A 27,648-nucleotide genomic window follows, 5' to 3' on the forward strand; every position below is an offset into this window, starting at 1 on the left:
GTAATTCAGCTGTATTCCTGTTCTAGTGGGTTGTGATATCCAAAAAGAAACAGTGTTCTCATTTAAATCAAAGAAGAGATTTTTCTGTATCTAGTGAAGTTCTTTATGTTGTTCCAGTTCTTAGTATTAATTATAATCTCTACCACTTCATCTACTGAGCTAAGCATCTCTCCAGACCTGCATAAACAGAAATAACCTTTTTACTTCATAGCCTTGCAAAGTTTTGCTATTATTTTAATAGACTCATTATACATGCGTGAGTGCAGACACTCATATATAGATGGGGATCATTAAGTTTGTCTCTGCTGATCAATATATATTTATGTAGACACACCTATGTATGTGTACATAAATATGTATGGGTTTCTAGGTACATATACTTAATGATCCACATATACCTGTGTATGCAAGACTGAGTATTAACATTTTCATTGGGAAGTTTTGATATAAGCCAGTCCAGTTTAGCTGTTTTTCTTTACCGTGGCTATGTGTACATTAGAAAAAGTTCCCAATTGTAAATGAATAGCTTATGGCTCTTTCCAGCACCTTCTCATTTACCTGTCTTACAGCCTTACCAGAGGGTGAAGTGGGAGCACTTTTTACTGGCAACCCATCACAGGGTGGCAGGAGAGTAGGGCAGAATGAGTAAGCTGTAAAACACTGGAAAAGGTGAGATGGAGGCTGGGAGACTTCTGAGATGAGAAAGGGAATATTAAGAGCATGGGTAGTATTGATTGAATCCAGAAATCTCTCTTTCTCAGTTGCCTGTTCCAACAACAGCAAGCAGAGGATGTTGAAAGTATTTAAAAATAAAGACAGTCCCTTGTACACTTTGCCAATAAACAGAGATTTGCAAATAAGAGCCTTTCTTTGCCAGATGCAGTATCCTATGTATTTCAAAGACTGTTGGGATTTCTCTTTCTAAATTTTGAGCATTTTTTTCCCCTAAATCCTTTAAAAAGTTTAGCAGTCACATCACAGCTAGGAATTCCAGGAGTTAACTCTTATTGTGAAGAGCAGACTGACTTATGGAAGACATCAATGAAGTATGTGTAGGTACTAAGGCAATATGGTCAGATCCTGATTAGCAGTTGGCAGAAGACCAGCAGATTGAATATGAGGGGGACAACAGCTCCAAGGACCAAACTCCTAGTAAGTTCAAAATTACATAGGAGTCAAGAGTCATTTTTCTGTCACTTTCTGATAAGGTGATTATCATCTTTCCTCTTTAAGCAAGGCAACATTCATTGCCTTCTGCTCAAGTCTTGCTGTCACATTTAAAAGCTGGTATGGAAAAGAAAATTACAAGCTGTCACAATGTCCTTGAATAATTCTGCCCCTTTGCTTAGGGGTAGGGAGTTGTGGATCTGCCACCTCTGTGTTGTTTTGCTGAGAAAAGTAAGGTGAAAACAGACATGTGGTAGAAAATAGTGCCTTTGCTGGGATACAGTTGGAGGAGACAGCTTTATTCTTTCTGGGTAAGCTGTCACCCCACAGAGTAGATTCCCTTCAGAGCTGGTACCCTTGTTTGCAGTCTCAGCAGAAGAGAGAAGAGGCGAGTGGATGGCAGAAGCACTGAGAGGCTGCTCTTCATGGAGGTAACTGAGGTTTTTTCCTAACATATTCAAAGAAAAGACACAAGGTGTAGCTCAGTTCCTGCGGCCCAGCAGAGGACAGAGACTCTCCTGCTGTCACTCAGGTCTGTTAGCTGCACTCTGCTTGAAAAAATGGGAAAGAAGTGATCTGAGAAAATCCAGATTTATTTATTTGTGACCTTTACTGTTGCTACTGGGCTAAACAGGATTTGATTAGGAGGGAATCTGGAGGGAAGAATTCATGAGTTCTGTAAAAAATTAAGTCTGACATGCTGTTTCCATTGGGAAGAGTTTCCAGAAAGGATCTTGAGTAGGGGCTGTTGTGATTAAGGATGCACAGCTTTATCCTTCAAAATCTTCTCTGATTTTGCAAAACAGGGCTTGAATATAGAATATCCATCCTGAGCATACTCTAAGGTCTACCAAATTAGGGTTTTTTAAGAGAAATCAAGGTGAAGATTTCAAAACTTAATTTTTCTGTATAGACTAGGCACCTTAGAGAGGACTGTGATTTTAAAATTATTATTTGCATTATGGACTTACATTTTTGTATGTTTTTTCTTTGTGTCTTTTAATGAATATTGCATTAACCATTTGTGGTGCAGCTGGCTTTATTCTTGGCTGTGAATTTTATTGCAGGACTTTGATGTGGCCCTGTGAGTTTGTTGTACTTTCCTCACTCATGGGGCTGCTCAGACTGCAGTGTGAATACCCGTATATGTGTTCTTTAGAACAGGATCCATGAAGTTAGAAAGGCTCTGATGAGAACTCTGCGCACAGAAATGGGAAATTTAAAATTTGATATTCAAAGAAGAATTGCAGGTGTGGTTATTAAGTTAGGAAAGCAAAATGATTGAGAGGATATTGGCATTTGCTATAGTGAGCTGCACTCCTGGATCAGCTAATCTAATTTCAAAACCATCTGGAAGTGATGAATAGTTGGAACTTAGAGAGAAGATGATCAATCTGCTAATGCCATCAAGTGATTTTACAATGGACAAGAAAACGTGTATTATAGGAATTCTCATTTTATCCTAGTAGATGATCAGTTTATACCCTGAAGAAAGACAGTTGATTACCCATATCATTATCTTCGTTTGCAAGGCTTAAAAACATTATTAGTGATCACAGATTAATCAGTGTCGCTTCCTTCTCCCATCTCCCTGCCAAAGGAGTGCTACATTCATTAGCTGTTGAATTGCTGCATGAATTCGCCTAAGCAGCTTGCAGAGACACAGTATTGATTATGCTGCTGATAACTGCAGCGTGAGCTGAGGTCTTATGGTGGTACCTGAACTGACAAATCAGCTGAGGAGAGCAAATGTTTCTCAGACAGAATCATGTGATTTATAGGGCCTTAGGAGAAGGATGGCTGTGACCTGAGATCAGTTCCCAGCAGTTGCACCATGTACTCAGAAGATTCCTGATAGAAGCCATGATATGCAGAGAAGGCTCTTGGGCACGTACTGTTCTGGCAGTCCCTGCTATCAGTACAAGCTGGGGGATGAGAGGATAGAGCACAAGTCTGCCGAGAAGGACTTGGGATGTACAGGTGGATGGTAGCTGGACATGATCCAGCAATGTTTCCTTGCAGCCCAGAAAGCCAACTGTATCCTGGGCTGCACTCAAAGCAGCATGGCCAGCAGGGTGAGAGAGGTGATTCCGCTGCTCTGTTCTGTGCTGTGAGACCTTGCCTGGAGTGCTGTGTCCAGATGTGGAGTCCTCCATACAGGAAAGGCGTGGACCTGTTAAAGCATGCCCAGAGGAAGGCTGCAAAAACAATCCAAGGGATAGAACACACTTCTTGTATTTTCAAAAAATGATGGATGGATGGATAACAGCTCTTGTGATGTCCTTCTGCTGGCAGCTGGGATGAGCTGTACTAACCACCCATAGTAACCCTGGGGTGCACAGACAGGGATGAGGTGCCGTGCACATGCTTTTTCCTCAGATTCTTTCACCTTTCAGTTAGGGCAAGCCATAAAATATTCCAAAATATCCCAGCAGCCTCAGGCGGATTGAGAAACTGTATGGCCTCAACACCTTTCTGCTCAGCCTGACCCTTGATCCCATATGGGGCAGAGGGTGGTACGGCTCACAGCTTCTCTGGCAGCTGGACAGGCTCAACCCTATCTTGGCTGCAGAGTTCACTCTAGCAGATTTTTCACTGTTTGTCTGCAGTGAGTGGTTGAAAACTGCTTTTCAGAGCAGCAGTGCTATACTTTGAGGTATTTCATATCACTCTGGTGGTGCTACAAGCCTGTTACCAAGGAGAGCCTGTCCTCTAATGTTCATTGTACATGGTTTCCCTGTTTAATGATCCCTTTGATTCAAACCTGTGAAAATTCTCCCTCTATAGCTGATCGACTACTTCACGCTGTCTCTTGGCTATGTACAGCTCTCATCTTACTTTCAAACTAAAAGAGGATAGAACTAGATTGGATGTAAGGAAAATATGTTTTACCATAAGGGCAGTGAAGTGCTGGCACAGGTTGTCCAGAGAGGTGGTGGATACCCCATCCCCAGAGATACCCAAGGTTGGGCTGGACCACTGATCAGGCTGAGCACCTGATGGATCTGTATGTGTCCCTGCTCAGTGCAGGGGAGTTGGACTGGGTGGCCTTTATATGTCCCTTCCAACTCAAATTATTCTATGATCTCCTCTTCTGGGTCATTCTGTGTCCAGTTATCTGATAGTATATGCCAGAAAAAGCTTGTAACCCTGACCCACCACAAAAAGTACCTGCTTTATGTATTTGGGTCTTTTGTGTTCTGAGCAATGTCTTCCACATGTGTTGAGCATCTCTGGTTCGAAATCTGCTGTTTCATAGGATGGCTGATTGAAGTGACTGAACATGTTCTGTTATCCAGCTTCTGTTGGGACCACAGACCTATTAGGAAATGCTCAGATCACTGATAGTTGCCAGTATCTTTTCTAGAAGAGGAGGCAGCATCTTCAAGTTTCAAAGCTGTCAGAAACTGGTTGCCTTTCATGACTACTTCGAAGAAGAGATAACACTGTTAAAAAACAACACAAAAACCCACAAAAAAACAGCATTAAAAATTAACATGCTTTCCTATCTCCCTTTCTAAATGTCTTACACTCCCTTTCATGTTGCTGGGATTTCTTTTGAAGCAATTGTCATGTAAAGTGTATTGGGCACACTGGCAATAATTTTCTTAGAGACCGGATTTCAAAAGGTTTGGTTTGTCATACTGTGAGCTCTTATTTTGATAGCACTTTGTATTAGAAAATAAAAATTAAAAAAGTTCCCTTCATCTCCTATTGCCTTGCACGGTATTTGTGCAGTTAATGGAGAAATCGAGCCCAAGCAGTAGGCTTGCTTCGTAATTATATGTTCTGCAGATTACTTGCTAATAATACTTGGCATTACTTGCTAACTGTGTTGTACCATATCATTTGCAGTAGTTTTCCTCTTGTGCTTTAAAGGAAGTGCCCATCAGGGTGATGAATAATCCTAGAACTGTTTTCCAAAGCTGAGAGAAAAGGGTCTACCGTGCAGGATTTTTATGGGGAGGATTTTGTTTTTCTTTGTATTTGTAGAAACTCTTCCCTTGTAGCATCCTCTCTCTCCTGACCTGGAATCTGGCAGTGTTTCAGCTTTCCACGAGCATGATTGCATTGATATGGATTGCTAGTCAGTGAATCTGGCCAACATTTAGAATTTCTCCTCTGCAGAAAATCTCCATGTCATGGCAATCACTTTCACTTGGATGTGGAAATAGACTTTTTCCTTCAAATTTTGTCTATCTGAGCAATTCTGTGAAAATTTTGCTTGACCTTTTCCTTTGGGAAATAGAATACAGACCAAGATTTTATCGAGCGTATTTATTTCCAAACTTGTCGTCATGGGAGCCTCTGTCAGCTTTTAATATATTCTTAGAAGTTTCAGAGCCAATGCATTTTTCTCCCCTGATTAGCAGCAGTAGAATAGGGCCTTATATCTGTAATCCTCTATAGAAGTTACACTGATTTGCACCAGCTGAAAATCTAGATCCAAATAGTCTGTATATTTTGATTGGAAGAAAACTAATCTTCATTTTCTAGAAAGTCTGAAATTTTTCTTATTCTGTTTCCCATTCCCAGGCAGAAGTATAGCAACCCTGAATTAACACCCAGTTGACCTCGGGCTGCTGTTTGTAGTTAACAGGTCAGCCAAAAGCAACTGACTTAAGAGCTCCAAAGTGGCTCTTAAAGACTGTATTTATTGTTTAGGAAAAAAGTCAGATAGTGTTTTTTGCTGGCAATTGCATGCCTTTCCAGTGCCATGTTTCATCTTTTATGTTTCCTTCATTTCCAGTCTCTTGGTCCCTGCATCATCTTGCCAGTCATGAGACAGTATAACTCTGGCTCCTCTTCTGCTGTCCCTAATTGCTGATCTGTGTCTCTCTCAATTAGATTCTACTTCCTTGTCTCAGTCCCTCCCCATTCAATTTCCACATAACTAGTGACCTCCTTTAATGCTAATTCCATCCAAACCTTAATAAAATACAATCAGGAGGTTACACAGCCCATTTGGTTTTCTCTAAAGTCGTAATTTATGTTTAATTCATAGGGAAATGGCTCATCTCTTACTCCCCATTCATAAAACCTAGCCCCTCCAGCATTGTTTGCAATTGTTCTGTGGCTGTTTGTGTGTTTTGAGCCCTAACAGCACAGCCTGCACACAAGAGCTAGTCTTGTTTTCCTACTACTTTTTTGCACACAGATGCTTCAGATCCAGATTTCATAATGGGCTCTCATCTGTGTGCAAAATCGTTAACGTATTCTTCTATTGTCTTAAAAACTATGAATGTCAGCTAGTGATTGAGGTTTGTTTATCTACTGAGTCCTTCTGTATGTGCGTGCAATGAGCCAGCAAGCTCACCCTTGTCTCTCAGGTAGTGTAGTATGAGTGTAGCCTGGCTAATGGGGACAGAACTGAAAACCAAATCTAGGCAGTATAGAACTGAGAGGACCTTATGCAGAGACACAGTCACCTCTCAGCTAGAGCTAATATATCTGACTGGATCTTGGCTTTTTATGCTAGTCCACCCCTTGTGGTTGGTTGGTGTTCCCTATACCAAGGCTGACAGTTGATCGAGCCTCCTCTCATCTCCTGCTAGTGAAACCACACTGTTGATGCTTGCTGGGAGGTAAGGGCGGTCTTCTGTGCCTGTCTAGCTCTTAAAAATCCAGCAACAGCAGTGTATGCTTGTGCTTGCTGGTCAACAAAGAGTGTGAGCACCCTCAGTTGTGGTGGATTCACCACTCAGTGCTCTTGCAATTCGGACTGCTTAGGTCTGGGTTTCACCATGGTTTGAGAGGGAGAGCTTCATTCCCTCCAGGGAACTGGAACAATCACATTTCTGTTCCAGGAGGTGGTTCTTCGAGGTTGTGCTTTAAAGCATTTCTTGGATTCTCCCTTTCCAGTATTGTTCCTGTAGTTACCCATCAGAGGCACCGATGTAACTAAAAAGAAATTTTAACTGGAACCAGAGGACAGCCTTGCTTTGTTTTCTCCCTTTCCCAGTTCCCACAATGAAAGCACAATTTCTGGTCAGCTGAAACATTTACTATTCCAGGTAATTTTACAGTTTTCTTTTACTTGCTAGGATGCTTCCTTTTCAGCCATTTTTTTTTCTTTTACAGTATTAGTTATTAAAAAGGAAGCAACAAGCTTGATTTCAGGTTGTCCTAAATTATTTGTGTTGACACTGCAATCAGCTTTTCCTTCACTATTATTAATTAAAGTGTATATTTGGCTTGCTCTCTATCTAGTCTTCTGTTGATCCTTCTGTCTCTTTGTATGGTTTATCTACAAATGTGCTATCTACTGAGAGTGTTTTTTGCTTTCATTTTATTTTTAGATATTTGAAATGCTTAAAACATAAGCAGCCTATTCTGCGGGGGCTAATCTTGTTAAAACTTGACTTCAGAGGCTGCCAGGGTACTTTGTGAGAAGCAAAATGAGGTACCTTTTGATCCCTTTCACATTGGTGATATGCAGTGAAGGAAAAATGCTCCAGAAAGTAATATACATTTGATGTTTTGTGTAGTGAAGATGACCTTAGCAATTGCTTCCTTGGTTTGTATCTTCAGTCATCTCACAGATGGGTACAACTGAGAACAGAAGGCACTACCAGGGAATCCTGACAGTTGTCTCCCATTACATGTGAAGGAGTTAGAGCTGAATACTGAAAAGTCCTACCTCTATATCTAGACCAGCCAAACACAGACAACTTTAATGCATGCCTCACATAATGCCTTACCAATTTACTATGAAAATGGTAGAAGACAACTTGGTTTAGCCGTGAAAAGATATTTCTGTTTCTGTGCTTGGACAGCTCATCTGACACTGCCAGAAGGAATAGATCCAGATAGATACAGGTGACAGTTTTCCTGAGATCAATGCAGAAACTATTAAGTGAGAAGATTTATTTCTTGTATCTAGGCAGGGACAGGGATCGAGTCTATGGTCTTGAGGTGGGTGAGTTGTTATCTTGTGACCCTCAGATCATCCAATTTTCTCATTGACCTGTCAGGAATGAACAATATTCAATGACATAAAAAGCATAGCTATCAACGATGCAGGGGATAATAAGTCAGAAGCATTACAGTTCATCAATAGTATACTGTATAAATATAAAACCCTCTTGAATAGTTTCTGTACAAGGTTATCCAGTTACTATATTCCACATTTGTAAGTTACTGTGTGTTTAAAAAATTAATGAAAGATATAATTATAGCAGTGTTACCAATGACCTTTTCCAAAATGACTCCGTCATGAATCTGTAAGCATTTCAGAATTGTTTTTCATGTTCTTAGTAATTTTGCTGCAAATTAATGACATCAAGCTCTGGCAATAAAAGCCTTGCCTTGTTTCTCAAAAGGAGAGATTGGGAAGAATTTTCTGGTCTCCTAGAAATGGCTCCACTGTGAGTGGTTGCATAGATCCAGTTGAGAAGATGCCTGTCCTGTTAGCTGAGATTTTATGTGGAGCTTTAACTGCTTGCTCTGAGGGACAGAACAAAATCTACCCTGACTAATGTCAGTAAACTGCCATTCTATGGCTTAGTTTGGAGAACCTTTTTTAAATTGAGCTTACTCAGAAAACTGACTGTCTAAATACCATCTGGGTTCTTGTATTTGCTGCTTCTCAAGGGCTTCCAGATCAGACTACAAATATTGAAAAAAGTCAAACCATTATCTTTGTGTTGGCTTTGCAGCATAAGACCTTGAAAACCCAGCTCCTTTCTTTTGTCTTCTGCTCTTGCAATGGGCTTTTAAGAGCTTTCAGTCAGACCGTGGTAGGCAAGGTTATTGAGGCAAAAATCATAGTACATTGTCTGCTCTTCTTCTTTGTCATCCTGATAGTTTGGTTATATTTAGGGGGAAAAAACAAAACAAACAAACAAAAACAAAACAAAACAAAAAAAAAAAAACCACCTAATTTAGTAAACAAAGTAATTGAGAAACTAGGATCCATAAGGAATTGGGTAATATAAATGAAAGTGTATCTTCAAAGCAATGTGATGATTTACCACTTGGGGGAGGGAGGGAAGGATAAATTCCTTGCAGCCCCTTTTTCAGTCACTGTCCTTGAGTGATTGAGACTTGTTTTATTTCTAAAAGCGAGAGGTTCAAAAATGAGAAAAAAAACACACCATAGAGCTGAGGTAATGAGTGCGTAAGATTTTTCTTTCCTCAGCCAATGAGAAGTGGCTAATGAGAAGTACGTTGTCTTCTGTCCTGCCTTTTACAGTTCTTCCTGAGTCATCTGTGCCAAAACACTCAATGCTGAGCACTTTTGACATATTAACACGGCCAGTTTAAGATGTTTGAGCTCTCTACTATCTACCCAGACTTCTTGGATGGGCTTGGTGACCCAAAACAGAGATTGCGGAGGGAAACAGGTGAATGCACCTTGAGTCACTTTGGAAAAATATCAAATGATATAGTTCACCAAACTGATAAAAGTAGAGTGTAGACTGCTGTAATATGCAGTCAGAATTTGTTCCCTTTGATGGTTTGTTTATGTTAGTTCTAATGCCAAAAAAAGATGAAAGTTTTCATCTCTTCCCTGAAAAAGCTGATTGGGAGTTCAGTGGCGCTCCACAGATAACACAGATCTCCTTTTTATTTGTTACATTTGCTTACTTTTATGGAAGTTTCAAACTTTCTTAATTTCAATCTTGAAACACAATGTAACCTTTGTCATTGGCTCATCTCTCCATCTGAGAAGTACTGTAGACATCTGGATTGTGTTTGACCAGTGAGCCGTGTTCACAGAGTACAGCTGCTTGCTAGGTCCTCTGCACATGTGCAGCTTTTCACTCTGAAAGCTGCACTGCAGTGATGGATCAGGCTTAAAAAGCTTTTTATTAGAGGAGAGGAAAAAGTTGCCACTTCAGGAACCAAGTGACCCAGAACCACCTCTGCAGCACAGAGAAAAACATCCTTCTCTGTTCACACTCCTCTAATTACATTTAGAGTAGTATTGTTTCCATCTAAATTATAGCAATTATATACAAAGATCTTCTTTGAAATCATTTAATTAAAGAGTAGCTAATGCTCTGTGCTTTTGGAATGCTAATATATAGCCTTCCACTCAGGAATCCTTGTTTTTTTCCATTAATTATTGTTATCATGGAGGAATTTCAGTGGCAGAGGGTTTTTAGCTTGCTCTAACAAATTTAAAAAGCAAGGGTTCCAGTGATTTTGGTAGCTTCATTTTTTGTAGCACAAAGAAGCATTTTACTCTCTTTCTTGAACACTTAGTTAAGGTTCACTCTGTGGAACAACATTTTCCTTTCAGATGCTGACAAAGCATTGGTTTTCTCTAATTCTGTTATCTTTTGGGTTGGCAAGTGTTTGTGTGTGTGTCCTCCTTTCCTCTTGTTCTGCCTTCTGTGTTACATACACACAGGTCAAATCCTGAACTGATATAAATCTGCTGGACTAGATGATTTCTGTTTGCTGAGTTGCTGCTTTGCAGGAATGATATTTTAGTCATGCATCAAATCCAGGACAAACAAGACTCATGGCAGAGCTGCCCAGTTGTACAATAATACCATGACCAGATGAGCACCCTGCAAGAGCATGGGGTGAAAGCAGCTGTGGCACAAGAACTGGTGGGATTTAACCAGTGACCTGACAAAGTCATGATCTGGCCTGAAGCTAGTAGTCTGGGTAGCACGATGATAGCAAAGCCAGCAACACTGAGTGATTACAGTGAAAACTGAGGGTAAGTAGGGTAGCACTGGGGTCACAGCAGGATCTAGATCGCAGATCAGGAAACTCGAGATAATTTTTTTCTTTTGCTTTACTTTCATAGGGAATTTTAAACCATCTGTATCTCTCAATCTTTCTTTTCTGATCTGGAATAATTAAAATAATAAAAACTTTAATTCTCATAAGTGGCTTTGTTGAAAACATAGATTAGTGGAAGATATATGAAATAACACATGGGAATATATGTAATGAAAAAAAATGCTTTTTCTCTGCCTTCTGAATTTTGCTGTAAGAGTGATATGATGCCATTGCTGAATGACTGTCAGAAAAGATTTCAGTTTCAGTACATATGGAATCTTTTAATCCGGAATTCGTGTTTTGGATAGGTAATGACGATGAGTTTTTAGGTTCTTTTATATATTCATTGGACATGACCAAGAAGTTTTGTTTTAATGTGAAATCAACATAATTGTTGTGCGATCTTGTTGTTGTTGTTCTTTTCTTAATGTGCTCCCCCATGAGTGTGTGTACTATTGTATATGACTTTTAAAATCTGGTCACCTGCGTCCCTGCCCTGATATCCTCCTATTACACACTTCTCTGGAAATCCAGCTGCAGCTGATTGAAAAACTGCTGCTTACTGAGAAAAGTGTGGCTGACCAAGGGAGTAGGAGAATTTCCATAGTCTTTGGGATGGTGGTGGTTTGGTGATGTTTTCCACCAGTGCTCATCATTGCTTTGGTCCTTGTTTTCCAGATACTTAAGACACTAGGTGTAGTTTCCCCTACAGATGAAGGAGGATTGTGTGGGTGGGAAGGGATTTAGGGAAATTTGTGTTAGATAACTGTCTCTACTGCCAACATGCAAGCAAGATCCAAGCTTGGGCAGAAGCCTCTGGTACTATTGAATTTTATATGATCACTTTTATGATCCTATTTGTAACAGGTCTGTGCTTTGATTACAAATTACAGTGAGTCCTTTCCCCTTTGTTTCTGAGTGCTGACCCTTCAGCTCCAACAGCTTTACTCAGTAAGAGCCTTGAGGTCTCCTGGAGCTGTGTGGGGAAGATGTTATTTTCATCCTGAAAATCAACTTACTTTGTTGAACTGTGGACTGTGATCAGTGACTGCTGATGATGTGTGACCTACTCAGAAGAATTAAGAAGAAGCTCAGATGATAACCTTACAGTGGTGATACTTTATAATCACTCCTAGTTGCAGCCAGCTTTTCCAAGTTTAAGGGAGGCTGACATCTTTGCAGGTTGCTTGCCTACAGTCCGTGTTCTAAATGTTATTTCAGGTGTATCTTTTACAGTTCTGAAGTAATAAGTTTGTGCAACCAGGCAGCTGAGCAGTGAAGAGACTGATTATACTAAGGGAAGGCTTAATTTTGACTCAGACAAATAGATATATTCATCAGAGAACCTCACTTGTTTTTAGTTGCATAACTTTCTCATTTGGTTCTTTACTGTTCAGAGCAATACCTAGATGTTTGCATTAGACTCAGAGCTCACTGTGCTTAGTGGAAGAATATCCCTGCCTGATTCTGGTCCGTTCTTTTCCCCTCTCTCTTGCTCAGAATTTTTGGGCACTTCAGTCTCCGTTCAGAATGGCAGCTGGTCAAGGTGGACTACAAGCCTATCTTCAACCGAAGGTGTAACAAAGATGACTACCAAACCTGGCATTTGCACAATCAGGTACTCTGACTGTACAGGGAGGAGATGAGGGGGAGTCCTTTTCTGATACCCTGTGTTTTCTGGTAGGAATATATATATATTCTTTTCAGCAGAGCGTGTTTTTTACATACATTGAGTCACCATTCCAACCTGTTGATGCCTTATTTCCCCTGAAATATACATAGAAACAAACATGGAGTCTGTCTTCTCCAGGCAAGTTGGGGAAATTGTTAACTTCTCTTTATATGAAAATATTCCATTTTACCAGATGGATCTTTTTGCCCTTGGTGCTCACAGCAATGTAAAACCTCACCTTGTGATTGAATTGTAGGAGACACTGAACTCTTTGTAGCTCTATCAGTGACTCAGAAAAATAATTTTCTTTCACTTTGCCTCTATTTTCCATGCACAAAAATGAAAATAAAAACATTTATTCATCTTTCAGGTCCTGCAGGTGTCTGTAAAACTCTGGGGAGTCCTTGAATAAAAGCCACTAGAGAAAACCAAATTATTTTATTTTATTCAACGATACATGCTTTTCTTTTCATACATTCTGGCTTATTTTCATCCTGGATAGACTTAGATCCTGAAGCCACTAGAACTGAAGGAGTTCAATACTCTCTGTAGATTCGTTATAGGTTATGGGCCACCAGTATGATGTCCCACTCCCTGCAGGGAAACTAAACGGGAGCCAGAACTATTGGCACTGTGATTTTCCTGTATGAAACCCATGAATTAGAAATGAACGTTAATAAGGCAAGGATGTATCAGATGACTAAAGTTATAGAAGGGAATACATGAAAGAAATTTAAATGAAAGAACAGGGAGGATGTGTGAAGCCAGGCAGCCATCTTGGGAATCACTATTAATGGGAAAGAGAAATATTTCAATTAGATGCTGTCTTTTTATTCTTACTTTTATGTAGATAAATTATTTCTGCCTCAGAGAAAATTCTGCTTATAACAACTCACCAAAATGTCAAATGTTTCTTTTAGATAAGCTACGCACAGTAGTGCTCTTGAAAAACTTTGTGTGCACAAAGCCAAACGTAACATGCCATCAAAATTATTTGAAGCCTGTAGTGAAGCCAGTTCTATCAGAGAAAGAAGAGGGGAGCCAGGACTCCTGAAACTGACAACTTGATGTTTGGTTTCAGACTTGAGCAGTTCTTCTCATTATCAGTGTTGTCTGACATGTAGAAGAAACCTAGAGGTTCATTCCACATTGGCTCTTCAGGATAATTCATAGGAATAGAACCGTTGTGGGTGCCTTCTAAAATATGACATGACCAGGTGATGGCTTGCATATTCAAACATTATGGGCACACTGTGGCTAGCATCCCAACTCAAGTGCTGAACACAGTGTACTTGTGGGTACTCCCGAGGTGCTTTTTGAGTTTGTAGACTCACAAAAGGCAGCTGGACTCTAAGCTCTCAACTCTCCCTGTGGGAAATATGCTTTTGTTGTCTTTTGTTTCCTTGTTAAAATGCATGGTTTGGGACACAGGTGCTACTCCAACTCTGTTTTTCTTTCTCCCCCTTATCTTTGCCAAAGGGGGAACCTTGTGTCATGGGAGAGAGGAAGATCTATAAAAAACGCAAGCCTGGATCTCAGTGTTCCCTGGGTCGAGACTATTCCCAAACTGTGGTGTCTGAACCATGTGTCTGTGGTCAAGGGGACTTTGAGTGGTGAGTGTGTGATTTTTGGTAAATTATGCAGAGCCTCTTCTTGTAGCACTGGCAGTGTTTGAACTACAAAGAACCTATGGGGAAACTGGGTCTCATGCAGCTTTGTGAATTTGACTGTACCACGTAGCATAAATGTGATTCTCATATCTGCCATGTGAGAGATGTGTCCCTATTGTTTGCAGGGGAGTTCTGTTAATCTCTGTGAGAAATCCAAGCCTGGAATTAGTAGAAAAATGCAAGTACTGATTGACATTCTCACATCCATCGTTTTTAAAAGAGTGACAGCCAGGACTATTCTCTTTGGTCCAAAGCATGTCCTTTACAGTAGGAAAAGGGAATTTTCTCTATATTCACTTCAAAGGTCATTGAATACCTTGGGAGCAAGCTAGCAAAACTTAAACATTTTAGATTATTATTTCTTTGAGTTCCAGGGAACCATTAGTTGCTTTTTTAGCAGTGTTTTATTGATAAATCTAAGAAAATGCCTCAGTGATGGGACTGCAAAGGCCGCTCTTGTCAGATGTAGCCTCTTGTTTTGCATAAATACTGGTATTTCTAATTTAATGGGGCTTTTATTTCTGAACTGCTGTAAGGTCATTTTGAAAGCGGCTTAAAAATATAAACAGAAAGAATGAACCACTCTTTGATATTGCTTGTATGCTCAGGGACAGGAGTTAGAGAAATATATAACAGTCCAGGATTTCTGCACAAGGATATCCTATGGGGAACCCATGATAGGCAATACTTGAAGGATTTAAGACTGTCAGTAGCTGTGATGTTTGAGCCTGCGTGATCAGAACATCATTTAAATGAGGTTGAAAATAACCCTGAGAAAACTGATTTTCATTTTTATAGCAGTTTATCAGGATCAGTGTCTGATTTAATATCAGTGTGATTCATGAAAACTTCACTTATCTTTGAATTCAGCCTGAAGAAATGTGAGGCACGAGGTCTGCACACTTATTTGGACCTAGGCTAGCTGAGACTCCATTCTTTTCAGATTGTGAACCCACTAAAATACAAAAAAAAATGAATAAAAATATAGACAAGAGTGATTTATTGAATATTGGAGTAGTTTGTCACTGTAAGATGTTCAGGGAAATAGAGCAGAGATTTTCATCTTATCTGGATGGATGCTTAATTTGTTCCTAAATACAAAATTACATCTGAGACTCCTTAGCTTGACTCAGGAGATCTTTCCCTTTGTTCTCATCATGAGGACTTACAGGATGAACAAAGTATCTTGCCCTGCAGTATCTGCCCTTGACTTTGGCATATGCCTCTGAGCTGCACCAAGGCCTAATCTCTGGAGAGGCTTATGATTTTGCTCTTTGCTTTGTGCCTCACCAGCTTTATAATTTCACAGTGAAGCTTGTATTTTCTAAGCTGTGAGTGTAAAACTGCAGTAGCTAAATTGGCCTTAAATGCTGTTCTGCCTCAAAAAGTGTTTGCATCAGAATCCACCTTTTCTTTTAATTGACCTGCTCCTTGCATGCGTTCGGTATCATTTTTGCTTAATTTTCCTACTAACATGAGAGAATATTGCTGTTAACCTTGCCAGTCCTGCAGAGGAGATGCAGTTAGAGGATAGCAAGCTGCTTTTTGTTTCAGGCTCTGCACTGCCAACTTCTTCATTTGCTAATGGACTTGTCTCCATTGCTAATGGAGAATCAGAAGGACTAGCTTCACATTAAGGGTAAGATTTGATGCTAGTTTTCAGAGCTGACTGGGAGAAGGTATGGAGCAACTAAAATTAAAAAATAAAAGTAAAAAAAAATCAACCCAAAACTGCTAACAGTGTTGTTAATGGAGTGTTAAACTCACTTTATCTTAAAGATGATTTTCAAAGAGGAGAGCCATACTTGTCTGCTCTGACTTTTGACTTCTTCAGGAAGGCATAGTCCTTTAGTGCATGGCAAGATACACATTGTTCTAGGATATGACTCATCAGCCTTCTTTTGGATGTTCACATGTGAATAAGAGGTACTGAGGAGCATCTCTTCTCTTTGCTGACTAGAAGGCAGCTCTATATGGGGGGATCTGATTGAGATATGCCTCCAATGTACATACATACCTACAGTTGGAGATACCACCACTACTCTTTCATTTGGTGCTTTTGAAAAGGAAGCTATCTACTAAACCTGTCTGGCTAGGTTCGCAATCATCAGTTGTTCTTGGAAACACCAGCTGGTCTCTCTTATTTGTGAATTGAGCACGTCCATGGAGAGCCAGGGAAAGGAAAGGAGCTGGCAGCCTTTGTTGTGTGAGTACAGTGACCAGCAGGTCCTAAAAGGCTGACGCCAGTCTTCTCCAGTAAGTAATTTTGGAGGCTTGTTCTGTTTTCAGAGCATCCCATGCTACAAGGTTTGATCACGCCTGTCTTTGAGAGCTGTGAGGAAGGAACAAATGTCTGTATGAGCCCTACAGCACAAGCTGTGACAACTTTTCTCCTTCGCATTTCGTCATGGAGCCTTTGCCCCTGTCTGTCTCATCTTGCAGTAATATCAGTTTGCTGCTGTTAGATATGAGTCTAATCTGAATTTCAGGGGCATTAACTGTAATCTAGGGTTACAATTCAACAAATACTCACAAGTCAAGGTCAAGGGTTATTTCTTCCAACCTTCTCAGTCATTTTAAAAAGAAAACCTTGTCCATTTCTCAACAGAGAGAATGGCAGAATGAGCTCAGAAATGTTATTAAAATGCTTACTGATCTTTCTTTTCCCTCTTCCTGCTTCTTTATTTACTCTGTCAAGATAGCTTTCCTGAGAACGACAGCAAAGCAGCTGGACTTGATTATTTCTTTAACTTATGCAAACCCTGGGGCTCATGAGAAGGAAGGTGGGCAGCACGCAAGGTTTTAATATACACTTACCAGAAGTTAATGAACAAGCGCAGAACCTTAAGGGCATACAGCAATGTTGTCTTTAATTTTATTAAATATTTATGCAGTTCTTTTCTTCTTTGGGGCAAAGTACAGCTCCTCCTGAATATTTTTAATTACCAAGTCACTGCCAGGCGTTTTTGACTGTGCAGGTCGAACCCACTGAGAATGATTAAATTGAATGTTGAGGGAAATAACATTTGGGAATTTCTGAACCTTTTAAAGTAGCTTGCAGAATTTTTGCCCTCCGAAAAAAAAAAGTAGCATCTGGGGTCACTGGAGACATAACACAATTTTGTCTCACCAAAGCTCCTCCTGGAGACATTCTGCTGGCAATTCAGGCTCTGAACAGGGGAAAGGATAAAGCCCAGAGTGTCCTAAAGGGCATAGAGTGTTTTCAAGGCAGTGACTTCTGCAATGTCTGTGTTTCCACATAGGTTTAATTTCTTGGCATTTGTTAACCTGCTTCAGGCAAAAATCCAGATTCCATTTTTATTTACCCCTCAAATCCAGCTTGCCAATAAAGAGTATGCATACAAACTCAATCAAGAGACTATTAAAGCTTGTGGAAAGTTTTGGATTAATCCTATTGCTTCATCATTGTATTGGCATGAAAAGGAAGCTGTAAAAATAGTCTTAAATGCAATTACCTGTACTTCTACTCTTCGGTGATCGAAGGAAGCATCAGTACTCTGGATTACCTTTTTCACTTAACGCAGTACTGTGTAATCTTTTGATACCACATTGACTGTGCTGCTTTAGTTTAGGGTTGGAAAAGCATAGGCTGTTTTTTTATAGGTCAGCCTTAGCGTGGTCAAAGAGCCATTAACATACATGTTTGTAGGCATACCTAAGCTAGTTGTTCAAGAAGTGTTCCTACCATTTCATATTCCAAAGCACTTCCTTGTGAAAAAGTATAATTATTGTGGAATTATTGTCTGAATTATTCTAAAAGTAAAGACTGTAAAAAGAATGAATGCAAGCCAAAAGAACCCAACAAATACAGTGATTATTAATAGGAAAAAAAATTAACAATATCATTTTTCTTCTGAATCTTTGTCCATGTTTTGTTTCCAAATGAAACAGAAGTTCTCTGGTGTTTTGCAGGGGTGGTAGTTCTGGTGTTGTCAGGTTTCACAAACTAAGCAGGCACTTTGTCTCAGAATTATCCTAAACCACAATGCCATGCCATCAAGAGCTGCCAACACACACACTGGGGAGCAAAAGCATTGCTTAAAAGTGAGCTAAATCCAATGAATAGAGGAGCAGAAATACACTCATGACTTATTGTGTCCATAGTGACTACGGCTATGAGAGGCACAACAACAACCAGTGTATCCCAGCCTTCTGGTTCAGTCCGTCCTCCCTGTCCAAGGACTGCAGCATTGGTCAAAGCTATCTGAACAGCACTGGGTAAGTGAATGTTGACAGCTCCTTGATTTTGGTAGACAAGAGAACCTGCTCTGACCTTTTCCTCCACATCCTGCTTGGCTATTGTCCAATCTTATTCGTGTGGTAATGTTTGAAGCTGCATCTGTATGGAACATTGCCTCATTCTTCAGAGACAGGGAGAAGCACATTAACATACATGACATGTAGATATTGTATTGCTATCAGGTGATGTGTAATCCCTGGAGCTTAGACTTGAAGCTCCTCTTTGCTGCAGAATTAAAACACGAATCAAGAAGGTGCATCTGAGAGAAAGCTGAACATTTAACAGAACAGGCTCATGGTATTTCACCCTGTTTTTCATTGAAGCTTTTTTCTTTTTTTAAAGCTCTTACTTATTATAGCTTCTGGTAAGGCTAAAATGAACAGTTTTCACCTTGTGATTTTATTTTTTTTTTTTTTTTCTCCTGCCATTTTCACGTTGTATGTTCAGTGCAGTGAAATTTCAGATAAGACACATGCTGGTTTCTCTTGGCTATACCCAGAACATACAGCAAATGTTGGTCTATTATAGCAGTATCATTTGCAAATGCTATTCTGTTGTGTGGGTGATACTCTAAATGCTGGTTGCACTCGATGCAAAATTGTGGTGTTCCTTCTCAGGCACTGCAGGCCCTGAAGAGTTTACAGGGCTGCTTCTAAATCATGGATTCTGCATCCCTGTTTATTATGGACAGGGTCATTTGAGGTTGATAATTGGGAGTAGCTGAAGAAAACGTAGCCGCTGCGAATCTGGAGTCATTTTGCTTCAGGGACAGAATTCCCCTTATCCTACTTCATCTCAAAGGTTGCTATAAGTTTGGGATGTAATGACCGACCTGGCCAGTGTGACTGCTGGTGGCCTTCTTGACAGAGGACAAGAAGAAAATTGCTGGAATCTGGACATTCTTAGCCAACCCAATGTTTTAGTGTGGAATTACCAGAAAGTGTTAATCACTGTCAGCAGCAATGGAAATAGTCAAGCATCTAGCAAATTTGCTAATATCTTCCAAGCAGATTTTTTCCATGAATAATTTTAAAATTGAACTGGACAAAGCCATTACCAGATCCTTCCAAGTGCTTACTAGCAGAATGGATGCAGACAAAATGTAATAAAAAGCATAATAAAAACCTGGGATGCAGGGGGCAAATTCTGCCGTCATTGCAAATTGGGGGAATTCTCGACCTTCTAGAAACACAGACTAATTGACCTCCATAATGAGTGTCTGTTCTCAGTGGTGCTGCTGAGAATCTCTGGAGAAGGCTGGATTGTGATTTGTTTGGTTTAATAAGGTAATGTGATTCTTCCTTTCAGTCAGGGAGTCATACCGACAGCCTTTGAGAAAATGTGTGCAATATTATGGGCAAATAAAACAGAAAAAGAAACCTTTCCACCCATTGCCTGAGCCCAATTTCCTTTCATTTCTGCTCCCCAGATACCGAAGGATTGTGTCCAACAATTGCACAGATGGCTTGCGGGAGAAATATAAGGCCAAGATGGAGAAGTGCCCTGGAAAAGCACCACGAGGACTGCACATCCTCACCAGCGATGGAAAGTTGGTCACAGAGCTGGGGCACAATGCCACCTTCATTATCCTTATGGAAGAGGTGCGTTTCCAGACTCAGCAAGTCTTCCACATCATGGCAGGACTGGTACTCTTTTCCCTTCATCTATCAGGCAGCTAAGAGGAAAAGAGCAATCAGGCAAGGTTACAAAATGTTGAATGTTACAGAATTCTGGGGGAATTCATGAGAGAGCTGTACATGAAACATAGAAGCAAATAATATTGTGTCAATTCATATATGTGTTTGCCTGGTTATCTTGCCTGCCAGTGAAGGATGCTGCTGAAGAATGACAGGAGATCTGGTCAAAATCGTATTTTCCCAAAAGATTCTTGCTGCTTCTAGTGAGCTGTGGTTTAGGGAGTCTGTGAGTCAGAGATGAAGTCTTTATGCTTACCATTTCCCAGTTTCTGGGTTGCTAACCTTTAGTTCCATCTTAGCTGAACCATAATTAGGAAAGGTTAAGAATGCTGGGAAGTGTTTTCAGGCTCATGGGAAGCAGTGAGGAATGTTCAAGCTTTATTGCTTTTGCAGTAGGAACGGAGCCTCCTCAACCCACCTCTGAGTTCCCCGGTATGTATTTGTTTTATTTTTAATATGGTAGGATTCCCCCTTTAGCTAACAGTAGCATAAACAGTACAGGGCCATGCTATATTGAAGCATCAAAACACTGAGGTAGTTCCAGTCGTCTGAATCAGGTATCCCTCTGCTTGGTGAACACATACCTTACAACCCTTGCCACTGAAGTCTTGTGGCCCAGTGGACAGTTAGATAGCTCAAACAGTTTGTATGCCTTTGGGCTGTTTTCTTCAAAATATTTTTGCTTTTTTTGGTCTGTGATTTGATGTTTAGGGGCATGTGTGATGGCTCTGTTTGCAGCTACCACACTTCCCTACAGGGAGCAGAGTAGACTACATTGGCCACTTATGCCTTCAAGAATATAATGTACTCTAAGTCTGAGCATGCTGCCATGGAGAAATATTTTTTTCTTGTGATAGCTTATTATTATTATTTTTTAAACGCATACAGTTCTGTTAATTTAAGGACTTGTCCAGTAACTAGATGTAATTTTGGAACCATGCTAATCTGACAGGGCTTCTTTACGTACTTCCTCAGAGATTCATGCTTGCTCTGGTTTTACACAAAGGGAATTTCTTGTCTACATGGCTGGTTCCTTTATATTCTGCAGACTTGACATGGTAAGATGATTTGTATAGACACTAGTGAGTGGGAGTTCAGAAAAGAACAGACATAATCTAAAAATTAGGAATCTAGTAGTAATTTATTAAGGAACTCAAGCGGAACTGTTGTGTACAAAGAATGATAAACAGATGGGGAATAAGGCAGCAGTCAAAGTAGCTGAAATGTGGAGCCTTTACAAGGCTTCAGAGAATGAAGAGGCTGCTGAATAAATATGTGAGGGTGTTGACTCTGTCCTTTGTTGAAAAATATTTCAATGGAACAATTTTTATCCTAAGAAAAGGGTGTTTGCAAGAACACATTTCTGTGGGTGAGCAGCTTACTCCACAGAGAGCTGTATGTTGAGTTTGTTTCTTAAAATAAAAGGTCATTTTAAAAGGGGAAAATATAAAACAGCCTGAGACTTTGGAGAGAAGTATTTCAGTCTTTCAGTGTCGACCTGAGACTGAAAGAAAAATCAGCAAAACAAATGAGTTGCCATCAAAATATCCCTCAGCAATTGGAAGAAATAATTTTTATGATTTCTTTATTAATTGAAATATTTATTATTGCAAACCTTACTGTCATACAGGTTAATTCCTTCCTCGCTTCACTTCCTCTGCACAGTCTGCTGTGGGTTTTGTTGCTGCTGAGTCTTTCTCTGTGACCTCTGTTCAGCCCTTCTATTCCTCCAGATTAATCCTGACCAACAACTTTGTGTTTAGCCATCAGTTCCTTTCTATCTCCTAGAAAGACATGCACCCATAGTATACTGGTGTGAGTGACTGACCTTAACGTTGTCCAGTGATAAAATAATGTTTTACTATAGTTACTGGAAAATGATATTTCTCAGGATTTGCAGATTCAATCTTAGTATTGTTCACAGTGTTAATTCAGGATATGTGTGGCAGTGACAAAGAGATGCACTGACAGGTGATCTTGCTTTGTTTTTAGAGGTGTGGGGACTTGAGTTGCATGTATATGCAGAGAAACATGAGGAAATAAGAGCCTTCTCTGCTTTTTGAGTTTCAGCACAAAGAGTTGAGACTGCCAGTATGCTGTTAAGGAGTTGTGTTCTTGACCAGATCTGTGAATCTATTTTTGTACTTGATCTTTCCTGTATATCCTCAGCTTCTCTCTGAAAGCCTGCCTCTCAGGCTTAAATGATTGTTTAGGTGGCAGCTCCAAATAGTGAACTGTTAGATTCTATTGTCTTCTGTTTATGCCATGACACAGCTTCCCTCTTTCAGTAATTACAAGCTGATGGCAAAGCTTGATAACAGGTTTGTAAATGCAAGTGAGCTGAGAAAGCAGGCAGTGACTATTCAAAGTACAAGTCTGAGCAAGTATTAGAGCTCTGAACATCTATTAGTAGATTACTGAACCATATTTATAGAAAGAGATAGCCACAGCTGTGCCATATTTTTACAAAGTTTAAGCTTCATTAGAGAAACACCTTTAGATTCTGCAGAAATGAGATTGTGTGCTTCTGAATGCAATGGGAAAAAAAGTTTCCTCCCAAGCCTCTTCTCTGCCTGCTTTGCTTTGTTTCTGATCCCAATACTCTGCCTGCTATTCCCTGAGCTTTTCTTTTATGTGGGTTATTTGAGGTTTCGCGATCAAAATGCTTTATATATGTACACAGATGGGAAAACTTTTCCAGGGTGGTCATGTTGGGGTGATAACTTTGAAAGGCCATTACATGGCAATACTCTTCTCCACTTATTTCACTACCATTTGCCTGCCCACCGATGCCTACATGCAGAGCTCCAGTCTTTGTGACAGCCCTTAGCTCAGAGCTTTTGGTAGCTTAAGGGGCTTAAAGCAATAAAATGTGCCTCTTGATTATGTATAGAAAGCAATTAACTTTATTCATTTGAAAGGTCTCCAACATCTTCTATTTTAATTTAAATTTATAAATTCCAGAATGTCTGACATTGTATGTGGGGCTAGCACTTCTTTTATTATTTTATATACTGGATACAGAGGTGTGGAAAAGAGAAAGAAAAGATTAGTGTGATGGGCTGGCTTTTCATTGAAGACCAAACACTCATAATTAGGTTGTACTTAGCCACAAGAAGTCTCTTCCTATTTCCCTGCTTCAAACCTTCTCCTTTCAAATAGAATCAAATTGGAGAAGCAAGGAGAAAATAGAATTGTAAAGCAAGAGAGGAGAGCTGCTGTGATAGGTACAGGAGTGACAGCCCGAGGTCACCAGTGATGAATCCAGCCCAGATCTGACTTTTATCTTCTGTTCAGTGTCTTCCGTATGAGATGAGCTTGTGGTCTTAGTACATTCCCTTGAGAAGTAGTTTTGAAGGGCTTAACAAGCTGTGTGAGCATTTCTATCAAGTAACTGCATATCCCAAGAGTGTAATTTTGTCCCTTTTAGAGACTTCAGTTGAACAACTTAAAAAGAAACCTCTCTATCGAAACAATGTTATTGGCTACTCAGTATTATAGATATGTTTTGCTGTTATTTCCGCTCTATTTCTGTTTGTTTGTTTTTTGTTTTTTGTTTTTTTCTTTTAGATTTCTACTATAACTTTAATGTCCTAATAGGACAGAGGTGAAAATATATGGTTCCTAACAAAGTCAATAGCAGCATTTCCCTAACCTGTGTGAAATGGGAATGATGGAGCAAGAAAGATGAGATATCTAGCACCTGTAATCAAATGCCCATATTTTGAAACCTACATAATAAGTTACTTTATAGGTGTGTGCCTGAGGACTCCAGATGTACTCTCAAGGCAAAATCATCCCTGAAAATATCATTTTTCCACCCTGATTTGTTAATGCAGGCAAGAAAATGTTTGTGGGGCATGCTGTGATCTCAAAGACCTACTGCAATGTAGTCTGGTCTATAGTCTGTGTTCCCAGAATGACAGAATTGTAGGGGTTAGAAGGGACCTCCAGAGATCATCAAGTCCAACCCGCCTGCCAATGCAGGTTCCAGAGTATAAGATCAGGTGCACTTTTGAAACTGGAATCAGTAGCAAAACACTGCATCCTGCGTCTGTCAGGGCTGTCGTTACTGTTTCTATAGAAAAAAATCATTTATGACAGAGGGATTCAGTCAGAATCTAGACTGAAAACTATGTGTTCTTCCGTACCCAGATACTTGAAGAGTACTGCTTAGTAGGAATCTGGTACTGTCAGATCTAAAACTCTTGGGGACTGTCACACTGTGATTGTCCTTGTCAGTATCTTCACTTCATCTAATCTGTACCGTTTTTGTAGGAAGCCTACTTGGGAAGACAGTGATAGGACAAAGGGGAATGATTTTAAGCTGAAGGAGGGAAGGTTTAGGTTGGTTGTCTGAGGGAAGTTCTTTACTCGGAAAGTGGTGAGGTGCTGGCACAGGCTGCCCAGAGAGGCTTTGGATGCTCCATCCCTGGAGGTGTTCAAGCCCAGGTTGGATGGGGCCCCAGGCAGCCTGGTCTAGTACCAGATTTGGAGGTTGGTGGCCCTGCCTGTGACAGGGGGGTTGGAACATCATGATACTTGTGGTCCCTTCCAGTTCAACCATTCTGTGATTCTATGAAGCCATGCTTTCGTTTGTGCAACAACTGGCCCAGAGACTTTTGTGAATTTTGAGTTCAGTGGTCTTTTCCAGCAAATGGAGGACTGTGCAGGGTCTGACCTGACCTGTTATTCTGTGGCTGATGAGTGAGAACTCGTCATCAGTACTGCTGGGATCATCTCAAAAAGGTAGAGGCATCTTTTTCACCCATGGTAAATACAGTGGAACCCTTTTCCTGATAAACGATTTGAGCTAATACAGCTTACATATATACAGAAAGCTGCACAGGTATTATCGGTGTAATTTTATTTCACTTTAGTAAATCACTGTGGTGGGCTTTAGATTTGTTTAAATTAGACTTGTTTTGTGTTACTTTTAGCCAGCTGAGAACAAATACATAGTAAGACTCCAAGAAGCTGAAATAACAGACTCTTCTATAGTTCAACTACAGTGGTTTAAAACGTAATTTAAACTAAAACAGTGCAGCTGCTGCTTCTAGACAATACCTGCAATGCTGGAATCCCTTGTCTGCTGTTCCCTCCTTCATTTCATAGCTGTCATTGACAATAATCTTAGTAGGGATTTTCTCATCATCTATTGCATTCTCCTGCATATCGCCAGGACCGATCTCTGGCATTAGACAACAGCTGTCAGTCATCTGTGTGGAACTCAACCTTTATAAGTTCTTTCATCCAGAAGTTACATGTCTAGCTGAAATTAGTTATCTAGGCTTTTTATCATAAGGGTACAGAGATGGATATTTGCAGAAGGTAGTTTGTGTCACCTGTCTTGGTTATCTTAGAATAGAATGTATTGGTCTCTTTCCTTCCTTTTTTTTTTTTTTTTTTTTTTCTTTTCCATAGACTATTCAGGAAGCCTGAAAACTAGGTTAGACTGGACCTGAGTATGTCAGTATCATCAATTATTAACCTGTCTCCAAAATGTTCCCAAGGCTTCCATTTACTCCTGGGAATTGCAACTGGCAATTAACATATAGCCTCCCATAACTGTAGTGCCTCCCATTTTGCTGCTTCTGCCAAAAGTGCTTGTTGGATGTCACCCATTTAGCAAAGGGCTGTGCAAAGTCCTTGCCCTTTGCAGTGACACATAATCCCCAACCATGCATAGTACCAGAAGAATCAAATATGATCCCCTTGATATATACATCTTTGACATTCTACTTTCTCAAAATCTCTAAATCCAAGATGACAGAGTAACAGCTGCAAATGTTCAGCTACTCTAAGCATTAATAATAAGTAGTTATCTGGCACTGATTTGAATCTGGCCCCTTTTGGATCTGGCAGAATGAAGCTTGACTTTTAAAGTAAAGTCATGAGTTTGTGTCCACGCTGATGAAGTGGAGCTGAGCAGTGGGATAGAGGGTAATATAAATCACTCTTATCAGCCCAGTTCCCTAATCCAACTTTCTTTGTTGCAGGGTGATCTCCAGAGGACTAATATTCAACTTGATTTTGGGGATGGCATCGCGGTATCCTATGCAAATTTCAGCCCTGTTGAGGATGGCATCCGGCATGTGTATAAGAGTGCTGGAATCTTCCAGGTGACAGCATATGCAGAAAACAGCCTGGGTTCTGACACTGCTGTCCTCTTCCTGCACGTGGTTTGTAAGTACTTCCTCCTGCTAGATTCTTTGGGTGAAATCCTAGCCTCATTGAAAATCCCTGCAATTTCAGTGAGGCCTAGGAATGCATACAACCAAACACATATATGCAAATTTTGGCTTATTTAATAAAGAGGAAGCATCTTTTAACGAAAGTGTATTTACAGTCTGCACATGCAGAGAAAAGCTTAAGAAGGATTTTGAAAAGTTCAGAGGTGAAACAGCGTATGAAACAAAATCCAGATATGTATTTTTAGCGTGCTTCTGATACCAAGAGGATTAATCTAGTGCATTTTTACTCAGTATTTAGATGTTTTCAACACAGATTAAATAAGACAGAAATCATTGTGATGAGTGTATTTCCTGGTATATGGATGTACTGAGAACTGCTGTGCTATTTGTTGTGCTTCATGCATTTGACACACACTCCTGACTTTCCATTGCTGTTACAGAGATGGGTCCAATTTCTCTCCATCTGATACACAAGCAGAATTGTAGAGCCCCTGACTGACCTTTTCAAAGCACTCAAAAGGGAGGAGAGAACCCAGGATGAGACCAGGAGGGTCTTGGTTCTTTGTCCTGCTGTAAGACTGATAGGTCTCTTGGAAAGGCAATTGAATCTGTGTATTCTATTCTGCCAGTCTTGTGCTTGAGCTTTTCCAATGGAAACAAGTCAGACAAATCCAAAATGCAAGAACTATTTTCTTCTTCTTTTAAATCTCAGGCTCCCTGTTTGAAAGAATAAATGTTCCTTGAAGCTTTTATTATGCTCATAATTCCCTCAAAGTCAATCATGGCTGCATTTTACAACCTGTTATTAGAGCATTAACTGTTTTTTCCTTCACCTTGGGCCATTAACTGACAAAAGTGATGGTTACCTGGTAATAACAACGAACTTTGTAAGGATTATCTGATTTTTCTCCCAGGAACTGCTGTTCCATGCTGAGGATTTTAGAACAGAATGCAAAAGAGGGTTAATTGCTAGGCTTATTTGTGTCCTCTTCTCCCTCAGCTTCTCAGATCTCTCTCCATTGACTTCTTTAGACTTCTTAGATGGCCAGCTTGTTACTATTATCTCTAGAGAAGTATTTTCCAGACTTTTACATTCACACTAACAGTGGGAATAAAGAAATTAAAATCCAAATCTTAGTACTAGACTTTTAGTATGTTTTGATGTACTCATCAATATTGGAGGTTTGCCCTTGAAGCTCAACTGTACAGACAAAATGGAAGTTATATAAATCACCTTTAGTATAAT

At 40.0% G+C, this 27,648-nt stretch overlaps 1 protein-coding gene across 1 annotated transcript in view; it reads left to right on the forward strand.

The window, feature by feature from the left end:
* SORCS3 (sortilin related VPS10 domain containing receptor 3) overlaps positions 1 to 27,648 on the forward strand; it is a 256,024-nt gene that overhangs the window by 211,665 nt on the left and 16,711 nt on the right. The window contains exons 15-19 of the mRNA XM_072339830.1: positions 12,409 to 12,526; positions 14,060 to 14,193; positions 18,376 to 18,489; positions 19,941 to 20,112; positions 26,208 to 26,394. Coding sequence (XP_072195931.1) covers positions 12,409 to 12,526; positions 14,060 to 14,193; positions 18,376 to 18,489; positions 19,941 to 20,112; positions 26,208 to 26,394 — 725 coding nt within the window. The remainder of the gene's footprint in view (positions 1 to 12,408; positions 12,527 to 14,059; positions 14,194 to 18,375; positions 18,490 to 19,940; positions 20,113 to 26,207; positions 26,395 to 27,648) is intronic.

The sequence above is a fragment of the Excalfactoria chinensis genome, chromosome 6 (genome assembly GCF_039878825.1).
Source record: "Excalfactoria chinensis isolate bCotChi1 chromosome 6, bCotChi1.hap2, whole genome shotgun sequence".
In the NCBI taxonomy this organism is placed as follows: domain Eukaryota; kingdom Metazoa; phylum Chordata; class Aves; order Galliformes; family Phasianidae; genus Excalfactoria; species Excalfactoria chinensis.